The sequence below is a fragment of the Sinocyclocheilus anshuiensis genome, unplaced genomic scaffold, assembly GCF_001515605.1.
Source record: "Sinocyclocheilus anshuiensis isolate Anshui unplaced genomic scaffold, SAMN03320099.WGS_v1.1 scaffold538, whole genome shotgun sequence".
NCBI classification, from domain to species: Eukaryota; Metazoa; Chordata; class Actinopteri; order Cypriniformes; family Cyprinidae; genus Sinocyclocheilus; species Sinocyclocheilus anshuiensis.
Genome location: NW_015544166.1, coordinates 175,260 through 191,435, shown reverse-complemented (window position 1 = coordinate 191,435; position 16,176 = coordinate 175,260). Strand labels below are relative to the sequence as shown.

General features: G+C 36.9%; 1 protein-coding gene across 1 annotated transcript in view; it reads left to right on the top strand.

Annotated features, from left to right (window-relative positions):
- Positions 1-2,730: 2,730 nt before the first annotated feature.
- The window catches only part of LOC107695877 (nuclear receptor-interacting protein 2-like), a 25,412-nt gene continuing 11,966 nt past the window's right edge, over positions 2,731-16,176 (top strand). Inside the window, exon 1 of the mRNA XM_016495958.1 lies at positions 2,731-3,350. Coding sequence (XP_016351444.1) covers positions 3,198-3,350 — 153 coding nt within the window. The 5' untranslated portion in view covers positions 2,731-3,197. The remainder of the gene's footprint in view (positions 3,351-16,176) is intronic.

Here is a 16,176-nt window from a genome sequence, read left to right as displayed (position 1 = left end):
GTTTAATTATTACAAATGCACATGATGCACATGCAGATGAATAGAGTATTTACGTATTAAAACCATTAAGATTATAAATACCAATAAAACACATCAAAAACATGCACTATATATATCGAGCACCCAGATAAAGAACAGGCTGCAAAGAGTAGTGATTCTTCTGTATTACAGTGACCTCTTTTCAAATAGCCAGCAGCGTGATTTGTACTGGTTGGGAATTGGGGGTTGAGTGAGGGGAGTGTGTCTTTTACTGATTTTATCTTGGACACCATGTGGTCCACTGATAACATCTCTAGCAAATCAGAGCCCAAGAAATGAGCCTAGCCTTGCCTTTAATGTGTCACTGCTGTAGAGCGCTGACTCTCTGACGGATCACAGGTCTCAAGCTGGAAGAAATGCAGCAGAAACAGCTTGTTCTACCTCAATGACTGATTTAACAAGTCACATCTGCTCTGTTGTAATGATGGGCCTCACAACTCTCAATGTAGCTTCATATAGCTGTTTTGATACACATACAACACCAATTAATCAAAAAAAAAAAAGACAGAATCACACTCTGAATCACTATATATGTGTGTGTGTGTGTGTGTGTGTGTGTTTGGTTGCCATTAACTTAAAGGGGTCATATGATGTTGCTAAAAAGAACATTATTTTGTGTATTTGGTGTAATGAAATGTGTTTGTGCGGTTTAAGGTTCAAAAAACACATTATTTTCCACATACTGTACATTATTGTTTCTCCTCTATGCCCCGCCTTTCTGAAACGCGTCGATTTTTACAAAGCTCATCGGTTTGAAAAGCGAGGTGTGCTCTGATTGGCCAGCTATCCAGTGCGTTGTGATTGGCCGAATACCTCAAGCGTGAGACGGAAATGTTACGCCCCTCACCATACTGTGATGATGCCCTGTCCGGCCAGAGCGACGAGACAAAAACATTAAAACCCATTATAAACGAGGCATTTGTTGCATCCAGTGGGGACATAATTACGGATTATAATGATACTTATACTGTCTTTTTACGCGTTGCATCGCACCGCGTAAACATAAAGCCATGTGTGCATTTGTGATCGAAGAAATGACAAACAACAAGCGCTACTCTACACTGCCCAAAAAACTCGCGTTTGAATCATCAGTGGCAAATTCTTTATATATAAAAAACATACTTACAGTCTGTGAGTCAGAACAGCCGGCATTGTAGTCTACTCTACCAGGATCAGGAAACAGTCCTCCATAAAATGTGCTGCACACATCTGAATATTTGGGTTGAAGTGTTCTGGAACAGTGTTGTAAATACAACTTAACCACTGATTTCTAGCCGTGTTTTGGAAGGCCAAACAAAGTAGTTTCGCTTTCACAACGAAACACAGCATCACACATGGCGGCCTAAAGTGAGTGGCGGCCGGCGGGTTTGCGGCAACCACATGTGACGACCCCGGGCTGGACTCCGCTTCGTCCACGGTGAAAGCCGATCCACAGCGTGAAGTTGATGTATTTCCTCAGCAACCAGCACGGATCAGCTCCAGGCATGACGAAGCGGATATCGTCCTCTTTTGGAAGGTCAAACAAAGTAGTTTCGCTTTCACAACGAAACACAGCGTCTTCACGACATGGCGGCAGCAACAATACTACAGCGAGAATAAAAGTTATGCCTTCTTTCTTTGTGTGAACATTTGGGTGGCGTTATGCAAATCTTCCCACATCGTGACGTAGACGTGGGGGTGTGTTAGAACGAGCCGTTTTAGGTAGGTGTGGTTGACTCTTAACTTTTATAAAGAATATCTCTTTGGATTTGAGACTTTAGTCTTTGCAACTTTACAGATCTTCTTTATGCACCAAGAGCTTGTAACACTTCAAAGAGAAAGGAAAAATTGAAATCGCATCATATGACCCCTTTAACTGTGAAATAAATAAATAAATAGATGCACAGTGGAAAAGGTCTGTAATAAAGGTCTGTAATATACACTCAAAATTGACAGTAAAGATATTTTGCTACTGTATTTTTAAGAATGAATGAATGAATCAATCAATCAATGAATCAATCGATCAATAAATGGTGGGCTAAAGGTGTGTAATATATACTCAAAAGTGATAGTAAAGATATTTTGTGCTACTGTATTTTTAAAGCACTATTGAAAATAAATAAATAGTGGAAAAGGTCTGTAATAAAGGTCTGTAATATATACACTCGAATTGAGAGTAAAGACATTTTGCTAGTGTATTTTTAAATAAATAATTAATTAATTGGTGGACTAAAGTTGTGTAATATGTATACTGATAGTAAAGTGACTACTGAAAATCAGCTTTACCATCACAAAAATAAATTACATTTTAAAATGTATTAAAATAGAAAACAGTTATTTTCAGAACATATCACATATCTTTTTTACTGTATCAATCAAATCAGTGCAGCCTATTTTGAATAACTATATATAAATCTATTTTTTGCACTCTGAGTAGGTTTCCAACTAAGAAATTCTATTACAGTTGTGCCACACGTGTGAGTTAGAATGAGAAGACCAAAGTTGAAGGCTAAACACAGTATTTCAAAGGAGGCTTCATCATTCCAAGCTAATTAATGTTACCTACTGAAAGAAAATATATGATATAGAGAGAGCAAGATGAAGAGAGACACATGGAAGAGAGCATGAGAGAGTGCGAAAGAGAGGTAGGTGGAGAAAGAAAGGGGGAGGTGGAGATAGAGATTTGAGGGGAGGAGAGATAGAGAACGAGAGGGAAACGGGAGGACAGTTCGCCTCTGCAGCGCTGCAAGGACAGAGTGAACATCTCTGGGAGGCAGACGGACCAAAGCTCTCAACAATCACACGCCCTTCACCATGACAACCACGCCAATCACTGCACTGGACTGACAGCTGTCAATCGACAGGAGAAGATTATCAGGCTCACCTGCTACAGGAGAGATTACAAGCTACAATAAGGGACTTGAGCGGAGTAATTCCAATTTATGGTTGGTTAAAAGTTGCTATCCAGAGGGAAATTGGCAATTTTTGATCCCTCAACTGAACGCCTGCATGCGTTCGTGTGTGTGTGCTTTAGGGGGAGTGTGTACAAGGTTGTCTTGCTGTGCATCAGGGTCACAGTCTTACTGGCTGTCACCCGCCAGTGCAGTGCCACAATAAGCTTCAGTAGAGCCCGTTTTAGTGGGTAGCTCTGTTTATTTAGCATTTTAGTCACGAAAACCATGAGTGAGGGCAAGAAGGAGTTAGAGATGAGGGACAAAGCCATCATGCACCAGCAGAGGAGACTGAAACAGGCCACCCAGTTCACGCACAAGGACTCCGCGGATCTTCTGCCTCTGGATGGGCTGAAGAGGTTGGGAACCTCCAAAGACCTGGTGAGTGGCTCTTTTGTTTAACCATAAAATGGTTGAGGCAGTTAGGAATTTACTGTGAATATGCGAAAGGATGCATGCTTGCAGTTTTACATATATGCAAATTAAGCAGTTTAAAAAAAGTAAGCGGTTTCAAATGTTTCTGCATCCCATCACGCAATGCTGACATGATGCATTATTTAGCGCACCAGGGCCAGGCACGGCAGTGAATGTTTCTGACACATCAGTAGATCCGGTATTCAGCTTCCCCTCCATGCTGCTAGATGAGAGTCACACACTTTCACACACACACACACACACACAGGTTTGTTTTTGTGAAAAGTGGGGACATCCCATAGGCGTAATGGTTTTTATACTGTACAGACCGTATATTCTATTGCCCTACACCAACCCTACACCTAAACCTACCCCTTACAGGAAACTTTCTGCATTTTTAGATTTTCAAAAAACTTAATTCTGTGTGATTTATTAGCTTGTTTACCCGTGGGGACCTCAATTTAGGTCCCCACCGTGACACGAGTCCCCATGAGTCTGTGTGTATTCAGGTTTAAGTCCCCACCAGAATAGAAAAACAGGTACACACATACACACACACACACACACACACGTACACACATGTCATGGTTTATATCATGGTGAGGACCTCCCATTGACTTATTTTGTACTTGAGTCAAGCTAATTATTATAATTACTACTACACCATAACTCTACCTCTTTGAAAATGTTTACATGAAATTAAGTGATTAATTTGTCTCTTTATGAGGATGATGTGAGGTTGCAAACCAAAATTTTGATCCTTCTGAGTGTAACCTGTTTCTAGGTGGACCCTTTGGTCAACTGAGAAGAAACATTTTATTTATGTATATGTTTATTCTAAAAATAATGAAAAAATATATGATAAAATATGTAACTGGTTACAATATATAAATAAGTAATGTTACAGATGTGCTGTTATGAATGTGATTCAGAAATAGGCAGGAGGTTGCAAGGAATCACAACTGTGCTTATACATAGACCAACAACACAACTGTGTGGCATTACTTTTATGTACAGTTCATTAAACAAAAAGTTAATATTGAGTTATTTACATTTACATAATACGTCCACTTCTGTATTTTTGCTCTGTCAATGAAAATTTTGCCAAACAAAGCTGACTGTCGTAAATATCAGTGCTATGTTCCTGAATAAATCATTGTTTCAAACGAATCAATCAGCCTGGTGAATAATTCAATGACTCACTCATAAGGACATTGCTTGATTCTTTCCTAAATGAATCAGTGTACACAAATCAACAACTATGCTTGAAATCTCATACTTTCTGAGGTATTACATTTGATAAAGAACTTTCTTTACGACATGAGAAAAAGTATGTTCTATATATTACTGAGCGGGTGTAGTATGAATAAAATCCAGACATACTAGATCCCCCATGTTGTCATTGCCATGTGACAAGTAAAGTGTCCATTATCAGGCGCACTTCAGAATCTCGCTAGAAGCAGTAGGTCATCTGGGTACTTTTCGCCAATTGTTCTGTGAATACTACACATTTGGTCAAATTATTTTCACATACTGTTTTCGACTACTCTATAGTATACATATTTGGACTCAAGTAAGGATTCATTAAGACGTCACTTATCGCCACCTACTGGTGTAACAATTTACCCTGTAGAAAAAATAATTGACAATGCCCAATGCATATTACTGATTGAGATTGAGGGCTAGAACTAATTGTTATAATAAATAATGTTATCTAGACATTTATTATTGACTTTTGTACTTTTTTCCTTAAAAAAAACTTTTGTTGAGGTTACATAAGCAAGACAGAAAAATAATAATATATGGCCTCTATGAGCTTCTGCGTGGCTATGGAGTTGAAATCTCCGTAACGGTGCACAAATTAATCCTCTCATGAATTAATAAGAGCTGCATATTTCCACAGAAGATTTCTCACAGCTTAAGCTCTCTAGCTTTCCCCCCACATACTTTAAGTCATCTACATCAGAAGCTTAGAGAGAAATATGGGTGGACACACATAATGGTTTACATCATGGCAAGATAATTATAATATCTTACCCCTAATCCTAATACTTAAAAACACCCTTTTCCATGTTAGTCCCTTTTATTAAGTCTCAGCGGCACCACAAAGTCCCCACAATGTAGGCAAGTAAATTTTTACTACCTAACAATGTGCCAATAATAAACCAAGAGCAAATGTTCTGTTCAATTACTAATTTCCTCTCCCTCATTAACAGTCATTGAACTGTACTGGTTCTGTCTCTTCTGTATAATAACTTTCCCGCTGTCATCTCTAGCCACTACTCTGATTAGATGGCACATACCCAAAATCCCAGGGTGCACTCCAAGAAAATCAGTGCGCATGCGTGTGCCTATGATTAGAGAATGCATTTAAATGATCTCCGTGCACAGCAGGGAAGAGCTGAAGCTTGTGTGCACAGCTTACGATGTCAGAGCCTCTAAAAAGTGTGAGCTAAAGATAACCGGCTGTCACAGGCAGTGGAATGGTTTGTCTTAACAAACCAATTTAAATGCTCAATGATTCTCAAGGAACATCATACTCTGTTTTGTGTTACTGTTTGTGCAGCTGTTTTTTAAATCACCATCTGGTTCGCGTAATGTCAAAAAAACAGCAGCAACAACAACGAAACAATTATCTTTCACTGTCTCCTGCCTGCTTTGTGAAGCTGTCATAAGCAATTATTCACTACACTGTAAAATCTAATTAGTTGGGCTTACTTAAAAAAAGCATGCAAACCGATTGCCTTGAAAAAACTAAGTAAAGTGAAATAGGAATAGTATGTTGTACTGACAAATGCTTAGTTAGTATAGTTTACTTACACGAGAGTTCTAGTAACTAAAAAAGAACTGTAGGGGGTACTTGATCCTTTCATTTAGGTTTACTCATGACTTAGTATAGCTACTCACTGACTCCCAGAGTGCATTGCGGCATGAATAAATGATGCAGTTGCTTTGTTTTACAGTTTATTTTATTTGCCAATTTTATTTCAGTAGTCATTATAGTCAGTAGTAGCAGAACAAAAAGAGCAAATAAAATGGTTATTGTTACAATTAATGAAAATAAATTAAATTGAATTGTTACCATAGTTGTGATTCTCGTGCTGATTGTTTAAGTCTGTGTGTGACTTTAGCATATTACTACACACTATTTGAGGATTATATAAACCCAATTAAAAGCATCTCAAAGTTTATATGAAAAACAAAATTTGATAAAGTTGCAAACAAAGTTATAAACGCGCACACACACACAAAAAAAATCACTAATGCTTCAATTAGAAGATAGGTCAACTTCTAAAAGCTACCTATTTATTACTTTTCTTCCCTTGAAATCAAATAACTCTGACTTCATCATGCATTGCTACATCAACAGGAAAAAAATGATAGTAACATAAATTAAGTTCCAAGTGCCCAACCAAAGGGAACGCTAATCACTATAATGTTGAATTAAAAAAAAAAAACACATTTTAGGAAAATCAACATCAATTTATGAAGTTAGCTTATGTGATGTTCTCTCAAATATTTCAGTTGTATTGAGAATTCAACATTCAAGATGACTTTGGGAAACGAGTGAATGCAACTAGTGAATGATAACTGCAGACATGGAGGAAATGGGTGAAAAGTTTATTAAGACTTTATTAAGACTTTTCTTCTTCTTCTGTTGTTATGTTGCACATTAGCAACATATTAGTGCCCTGCTGCCTCTCACTGCTTTATTAATGTCATTGGTTCCTTTGTGGCTACTTGAATATTTTAAGTAAGTGTCACTCAAAACAGTAAGTAAATTGTTTTATTTGCCTTGAAAGTAGCTGTAACTTAATAAAACCTAGTAAGTATAACAACTAAGTAAAGATAACTAATTAAATCTAAGTAAGGTTAACTATTGGATTTTACAGTGTAGATTCGATCTTGACGCTCTCCAATGGCACAGATATGTCACACTTGTCCTGCCGTGGCGAGAGGGGCAGACAAATACCTACTGACAGTTAGACAGATGGTACTGTCTTGTTGCACTCTGCAGTGGGCTGTGTACCTCTTAAGGGCAAAAGGAAGATTATGTCCTGCATGTGTTTAGATGGATAAAGTGCAAGGTGTGAAAAACAGAGAAGTTTGGAGAAAGCTTGAACCACCTCACAAACAAAGTCCAATTAAATTTGTATAATTGTATGTACTGCATACGAAAAGATTTCCACAGCATTCCAATAACATTTCTATAACCAAAAGAGTCCAAACCAAGGAGGTCTATATACCTGTAGGATGTCATTTCATACCCATTTATCTCAATGGCAGTTGCTTGGCTGGCACAGACCTGCCATTGAGTCTATTTTAAAGAGTCATATCCTATAAAATTACCAATGAAATTATGAAGTGTGTAAATATGCGAGGGCAATGATAGTAGAAGTGTTCTCAAGTCCCCCTGGTTTGCTGCTCTCATTAACTCACGAGTGTCACGTGAAATTGTTCTTGTTATGTAACCGTAGGTTTGTTTTTCAGCTCTTTGGCCCTTAGGCCTTTTGCAACCCCTTCTTCTCTCTCTCTACTCCCTTGTTCTCTCTTGCCGTGAACGCAGAGAGCAAAGCAGTGAGCATGAAAAGGGCACACTCAGATCGGCACTCATGTGCAGGAGATGTGGATGGAGTGAAAAAGAGAGAAACCTATCTTCCTTACACTGGTTCCTAATGCACTGAAGAACTGTGTGCTGGTTATGCTGCTGCTATCTGTTGAATTAGTCCGAGGCTGCACATTTCTCACCATTCAAAGAAATCACGTGGGCAGACAATGACTGAATGTGTGTAAAAGTGTTTTAGCATGTGACTCACAGCCTGCATGCTTACTACATGCTAGTGTTTTCTGTAGAATCTATATATATATTCCTACAATAATTGCAGAAAACAAATGTAAAAAGATTCAAATGTCAAATGTGTATCAGCAATGATACAAAATGACACAAAATGGACATTGCTGAAAACAACATAGTGGGTCAGATGTTGATTCAATTGTTCAATAAACCACTGTATGATCCAGTTTAGTGTTCATCATCAGACAGATAAAAATAGTAACATCTTTTCAAAGCATTCATTAAAAGAACCAGCGTATGAGAGTAATTTGTGAATCTCATGCTGTGTTTTTGATTCACTATAAGGAACTGGCTCCTAAGAGTCACTTGTTTGGGAATTAAAATAAACTGGTTTTGTTGAATGCTTTTGATTCACTAAAATAAACCGTCTCCTAAGAGGTATTGGTTTGGGAACCAGACTAAACTGGTCACGCTGAATGTTTTTGATTCACTGAAAAGAATCAGCTCATATGAGTCGTTAGTTTGGGGATCAGACTACACTGATCACATTAAATATTTCTGATTCACAAAAAAGAATCAGCTCCTAAGATGTATTAGTTTGGGAACCAGACTAAACTGGTCACGCTGAATGTTTTTGATTCATAAAAAAGAAATGGCTCATAAGATTCATTAGTTTGGGACTCAAACTACACTGATCACGCTAAATATTTCTGATTCACAAAAAAGAATCAGCTCCTAAGAGGTATTAGTTTGGGAATCAGATTAAACTGGTCACGCTGAATATTTTTGATTCACAAAAAACAATCAGCTCCTAAGAGACATTAGTTTGCGAATCAGACTAAACTGGTCACGCTAAATGTTTTTGATTCACTAAAAAGTACTTGCTCATAAAAGTCATTCGTTTGGGAATGAGACTTTTGATTCACTAAAAAGAAAAAGAAAGTCACTACATCATCAGTCGGTGTATACATGTTGTGTTATGTTTTTGCATGCAGCCCATGAGAACAGCTCAGTAGAAAGACGTTTCTCTACATTATTTTGCTGTCTTTTTATTGCATCACATTCAACACAAAGTGTAAGCTTATATTCATATCTCACGTAAAATCTGATTTCTTTTGCTGTAAAGCAGTACTGCTGCTCCAAGCTATTATGAAGTGCAATGTCTAGTGTGCTAATCAAATAAATTAGTGTCTGTTATTACACGGTGCTCTCTAGAGTACTTGATTCTGATTGGTCAACTGCAACATTCTACAGTCAAGTATTTTGTATAATGACCTAAATAATCACTATTTTATTTATTCATTTGGTAAGAAGCCATGTAATAAGCCAGACAATGTAGTTATCCGGTCAATATTGCAAAATAAACGCCAACAGCGTAATTATGCTATGTTGTCAAGCATTATCCCTTACCTACTATTGATACAAAAACAAAACAGTGTAAAATTGAGTATTGAGAGTTTTGTGTCCCGACTATAACCCCTCGGAGGCCTCATTGATCCTGTTTTGCTAATGAGAAACATTAACGCTAATTATTGGGGTTACTTGATGAATGGCTGAGCCTTTTTTCCTCACCCCCATCCCTCTTCTCCATCTCTTGGGGATTGACAGAAGTTGAGATACAAAATGTTCCTTCAGGAGAGATGCTAAAAATACTACCTGTGTCAGGAGGGAAAATAAACAGCTGTACAATAGCTTCACAGAAGGGAAGGCAAGGGAAAGGGTTAAGACAAACAGAGAGAGAGAGAGAGAGAGAGAGAGAGAGAGTGCAGCTGGCTGTGCATGTTGTGTGTGTCAGAGGATGTCTGGTGCTGGGGTGGAAGATCAGGAGGGGAGAGCAGTCATTAGGCAGGTCACATGACTCTCTGAATGAGAGAGAGGAGCCTGTTGCCATCTGATAATTAGCTATTAGCTGATAATCACACAAGAGAGAGAAAGAGAGAAAGCTCTTTTCGGGCAACGGCTTAAATCATACCCAGGTCACATTTCACCACAGAAATCAGAAAATAAAACAGCATTACAAAAATTGAAGGCAGTTCTTTTTTGTGTTTTTTTTTTTTTTTTGCACGACAATTGCATTTGTTCTCATTACACTGCACTCTATATCCTCATTACGTTCTTTGATGACAATATTCTATATAAAGCCATAAAGGATTCAATTATTTGCTTCATTTCCCTCATTCATTTCCATAATATAACTGTTTGTAAGCATTCAATCAAAAGAAGTAGCCAGAGGAAAAGCATCCATATAGAAAGATTTTTATTGCCAAAATATTTCATATATTCAGGTAATATCAATACATATTCTATCACATAAACAAATGCATAATGGCTATAAAAATGAATAACATTAAAATGATTAACTAGTGTAATATACTCTTTTCCTATAGTTCTCGGTGAGGTTTCTCCTTTCATTCTCATTAATAAAATGATAAAACAATAGACTTTCTGTAATATACTTTCTATTCCCCTTCATTACAGGAATAAGAATTTATATCATTGCAGAGTAATGAAAATTGATGGGAGAATGTTTTTAAAAGAAAAGGGAATTTTACTCACCCTAAGGTCATCCAAGATGTAAACGACTTTTCTACATAAACAGAACAGATTTGGAGAAATGTAGAATAACATCACTTGCTCACCAATAGATGCTCTAGAGTAAATGGGTGCCGTCAGAATGAGAGTTCAAACAGCTAATAAAACAATAATCCCCATGTAACTGACACGACTCCAGTCCATCAATTAATGTCAGTTACCGTAGTGGAAAGCTGTGATCCATAATATTGCTTTCTCCAGTGAAAAAGTCATCTGAATCAGGAGAGAAATATGAACAGATTAGGCACCGTTTACAAATGAAAACAGTCCAAGTTCTAAATAAATATGTCTGTGAATTTTGATCTGAGAGGACAACAGGGGATGGGCTTCTTCACTGGAGGAAGCGTTATTATGCATTATGGACTAGTATTTTGGCTAGAAGCAATGGTTTAAAGCCTTAACTATGGATTTGTTTCTTATGAAACACACAGCTTTTCACTTTTCACATACAAGACATTAACCGATGGACTGGAGTTATGTGGATTATTGTGATATTGTTATCAGCTGTTTGGACTCTCATTCTGACGGCAGCCATTCATTGCAGAAGATCCACTAGTAAGCAGTGCTAAATTTCTCCAGTTTTTTTTCCCAATGAATAAACAAACTCATACAGCTTACATGGCCTGAGGGTGAGATAATTTTCAGCAAACTTTCATTTTTGGTGAAATATTCCTTTAAAGGAAATTTATTGAAAATGCTGTCATAATTTACTCACCCTCATGTCATTTCAAACCTGTATGACTTAACTTTCGAAAACAGTCCAAGTTCTAAATAAATATGTCTGTGAATTTTGATCTGAGAGGACAACAGGGGATGGGCTTCTTCACTGGAGGAAGCGTTATTATGCATTATGGACTAGTATTTTGGCTAGAAGCAATGGTTTAAAGCCTTAACTATGGATTTGTTTCTTATGAAACACACAGCTTTTCACTTTTCACATACAAGACATTAACCGATGGACTGGAGTTATGTGGATTATTGTGATATTGTTATCAGCTGTTTGGACTCTCATTCTGACGGCAGCCATTCATTGCAGAAGATCCACTAGTAAGCAGTGCTAAATTTCTCCAGTTTTTTTTCCCAATGAATAAACAAACTCATACAGCTTACATGGCCTGAGGGTGAGATCATTTTCAGCAAACTTTCATTTTTGGTGAAATATTCCTTTAAAGGAAATTTATTGAAAATGCTGTCATCATTTACTCACCCTCATGTCATTTCAAACCTGTATGACTTAACTTTCTTTGTTTTTGTCCATACAATGAATGTCAGTGGGGGCCAAAACAACAATGGACCTCGCTGATTTTCAGTGTATGGACAACTTTTTTTTTTCAAAATATCTTCTGTATTGCAATTAATATAAGTTTATATATATTTTTAATGCAACATATTCTTGCTTATTTCTTTTATATTTAACAGTAAAATATAAAGACAGGTTTTGTGAGATTCACCCATTAATACGGTTCTCTCAAAGGTGACTAAACTCAAGGAATATTACCTGAACAAATCTAACTGGCCCACACACGCTCATTTAGAGGCAACAATATAAACTTATGGAACACAAATGCTGTGAAAAGGACACAATGCAATGCCCCGTGACCCATGCTGCAAACCCCAGTCATTTCACCCTTAATAGCCACAGACCTCTATTTATGCACAATTTAACAGCACAGTGGTTTTGGACATGCTGTTCTAGACCAAATGTGCTTTCTAAAAATACAATGATCAGCTCTGACGGGTCGGGTAGAGATTTGACTCATGCAGACCAGGGATGACAATTGCCCCTGAATTAGAAATAATACACATCTAATTCACAAGACCTACACAAATGAATCATGAATCATTCATACAAGCCCTCACAGCACCCAGAAGTTAAAATGGATTTTTAAATAATTCTAGTGGGACTGAATAGATTTAGAGGGGAGATATGCATATGATCATAATTTGTCCATTGCATATTTGACTTTAAAATGAAGAAGTCTTTATATAAGAATAATGCAGTTACATTGCAAAAATTCACACAAAAACTGCTCTTGTAAGCACCCTTACCTGACTGTTTTACCTTGACTGAATAATAAGAGTCTTATTATGAAAGGTGGCCATTTCTACGTCCTGACTAGATTTTTTTTTTAATCGGGTGTGTCAATGACTTTATATAATCTGATGCACAAGGTCATGGATCGTTTCCAATCTACAACTATCAGAAGAACACAAGCGCATCGCTCTATCAAGGCAACATGACTCAGTGGCTGTAGTGACAGTCAGCTCTCAAAGAAAATAGGGCAAAAGAGACAGAGGAACATAATGCTATGATCAATCCTGTCAAAATCAATCTGCTCCGCTCTGTGAGACAACCCAAATAAAGAGAAACATGATTAATGAATATGTATATATTGTGTACATGTAAGGTGAATTCAAATAAAACAGCTTCAGTCTGGTATTTAAATATATTTCTGTCAGGACCACTATCGTCAAAGATGATTGACAATTAGCATACAGTTTGGATTGGTGGTATGGTTTTGTTCTGGGCAAGAAGTCCCTGCGCCTCCATGCAGCCTAGCATGGATGAGAGCAGGGAGAGCTGCAATAACCCCCCAGGGTAAACAGAACAGAACTAACATAAATGTATTGCAGATATTGTTAAAGTTCAATCATTTTATGTACATATTTTAGAATTAGTCTGATTCAAGGAGAATCAGAAGGCTGAATCCCGACTGACAGAGGAGGAGTTGGGGATGGAGGAGGGTAATTAGCTATTGAGCAATGCGAAAACTGCTGATAATACTGGGGGACCTTATATATGAATACTTAGATAGGTGTCGTATTCCCATAGGTAGATGGGGATCAGCTGAAGGTCAGCTGATGCGAGCTTGACTAACGTGACCTGCCAGAACTAACGCTACGCTTGATACTGTATATATTTACCAGATATATACGTTAAAACCAGACTGAAGCTGTTTTATTTTAATTCACCTTACATGTACACAATGCAAAATTGTTGCCTTAATCAGTATATTTGTACTGTAGTTGTAAGACTTAGGATGCAATGAATAAAAAAAGATGCTATATATAAAACGTTTCTAGAATTAAGCATAATCACACCTTTTTATTTTTAGCTTGCTTGCTTACTTTTTATTTATTTATTTATTTATGTTTTAAAAGGGGGAAGCCAATAAGAAAAAAAAATAATTAATTAAAAATAAAAATAAAATAAATAAAAATAAGATAAAATAAAACTAAATAAAATAAAAAAGTGTTCAGTGCAATTTTCAACACTAATCTTTTCAATGGGGAAATAAACACTGTAATATATATATAGCAAATAAAGGTGGACCTTCCATATTGCTCTTGTTTCAACCCTCTTATAATACCTGATTCTCAGATGTAAGGCTGAATCAGAAGAGTCCTGAGGTCAGAAGCACTCAAGAGCTTCCATCATCCATCCATCCTCACTTCTCCATTAACCTTATACTTTTGCAAAATCCCTCCCAACCACACTGAACATGAATTATCCTGTCTATGTATTTACACACGTACACATGCATGGACACACACCTCATTAAAAAGAAGAGTGTTGTAGTGATGTTCATTAAAGCACAATGAACCTGATGGTTACAAGGGGAAATGAGCTAATGGCATGCAGCTGACAAACAAACACAGTGGATCATATTGAGTAGCATTAGGTCTACTTGAAATCAATTATTACTGGGAAAAGTATTTTGTAGTCTCTTCCTTAACATAAACATGCAAGTTAGACTATGGAAGAATAAGTGAAAGTGATTACAAATGATATTCCGAAAGAGACCTACAAATTTCATAAGATTATTTTCAGTAATAAAGCGTCTTTCCAGATGATGCCAGTTTTTTCCACTAGTTTTTAACATTAAATTTTAAAATAAAATGAAATGAAATGAAATTAAACTAAATAAAAAATCAAATCAAACCAGGCCAATTTAGGTCAAAGACAAATTTCAACAATAGTTAGTTGAATTGTATTGTATTATGGTGTTCATTGTCACTAGCTTTCCACATTATTCTTTTCAATACAATAAATATATAAAACATTTTGTGTCCAGTTATGGCCACTGCATTCTAAAGGTCTTTTCTCAACTGTATTTTCCATTCAGATCTAAAGTGAAAGGCTGCCAGAGATTAATTTAGACTTAACTCTGTGTAAGATGGCCGATGTTGTCACAGTTCAGAAAGTGATGCAGAGCGGATGTTTTTTTAGGCTAAACAACATAAGTGTTGCGTCATACCCAACATGCACTGTTGTGTTGTGCTGTGATCAAACAATGGCATTGTTTCACTTTTAGAAATGCATGATCTTACACTGATTATGGTTAACTACCAGGTCAATGTCCTAAACAGTGTACTTTTTAGGATTGAGGTCATACGGCCTATATCTCAACATATATTTTTTGTCCATTCTCCAGATCTTACTCTGCATGTAAGTACATTCACAGTTGTTCTGGCAGCTTATACAAGTCTAACTTCACCTGCGTTCTCATTCAACACAGGCTTAATTGAGAGCAGATCAATACAAACCAACAAACAGCAGAGCAACAGCGCTGACGCTGGCATTTACCTTTCAGCTTCTCTGTTTACCCACATCAACCCACTTTAGCACTGGCCATCCGAGTGAGCAGAAAGTCAGAACTAGCTGTGATTAGACTGTCTAGCTGTAAGACACAAGAGCAATGTAATAAACTTAATTATAAGAATCAAATTGAACTGCATTTGGATGTAGAGCAGCAATAATGATCTGTAGCATTGTCACAGCAAGTCACAGCTGGGTGGTTTTTCTCATTTTGTAAGAGGGTGTCAACAGGAATGTAAGGGCTCTTGTGAAGGTCAACTCATTACACTTTGCAATGCTGCCTTAGCCTTTGACTTTATGTCAATGTAGTGTAGTTTCATGGAGCTCAGAATTATTGGAAAAATCACAAAGTATTAGTATTGGACTTTGTAAGACTCAATGAATAAGAAAACAGATTGCCGCAACCTCTGTGACTTTTTATTTGATGGCAGAAGATGAAAATCTATGAATCTGGAAGTCTTGATGAAGACATATCTATTGAGAAATTAAATGCCACGAAGGTTGATCTTATAGCAAGAAGTCAAAAGGTATAAAACTCTTATTGTGGTGCGGGATTCTGCTGTCGGCCACGTAAACAACTGACTCTTTTTCAATCAATATACAAAAGTCTATTATAACAATGCTATTACACGCCATCAAACCCACAGCTGCGGATCAATAGTGTTATTGTGTAGCTGGAGGAAATACCTAGTGATAATGTTTTGGTGAGCTGACACAGTTATAGCACGATAGTATATATAACCATCAAATACTATATTTGATGGTTCTTATTTTTTTTAACCAGCAAAAAATAAAGAATGATAATA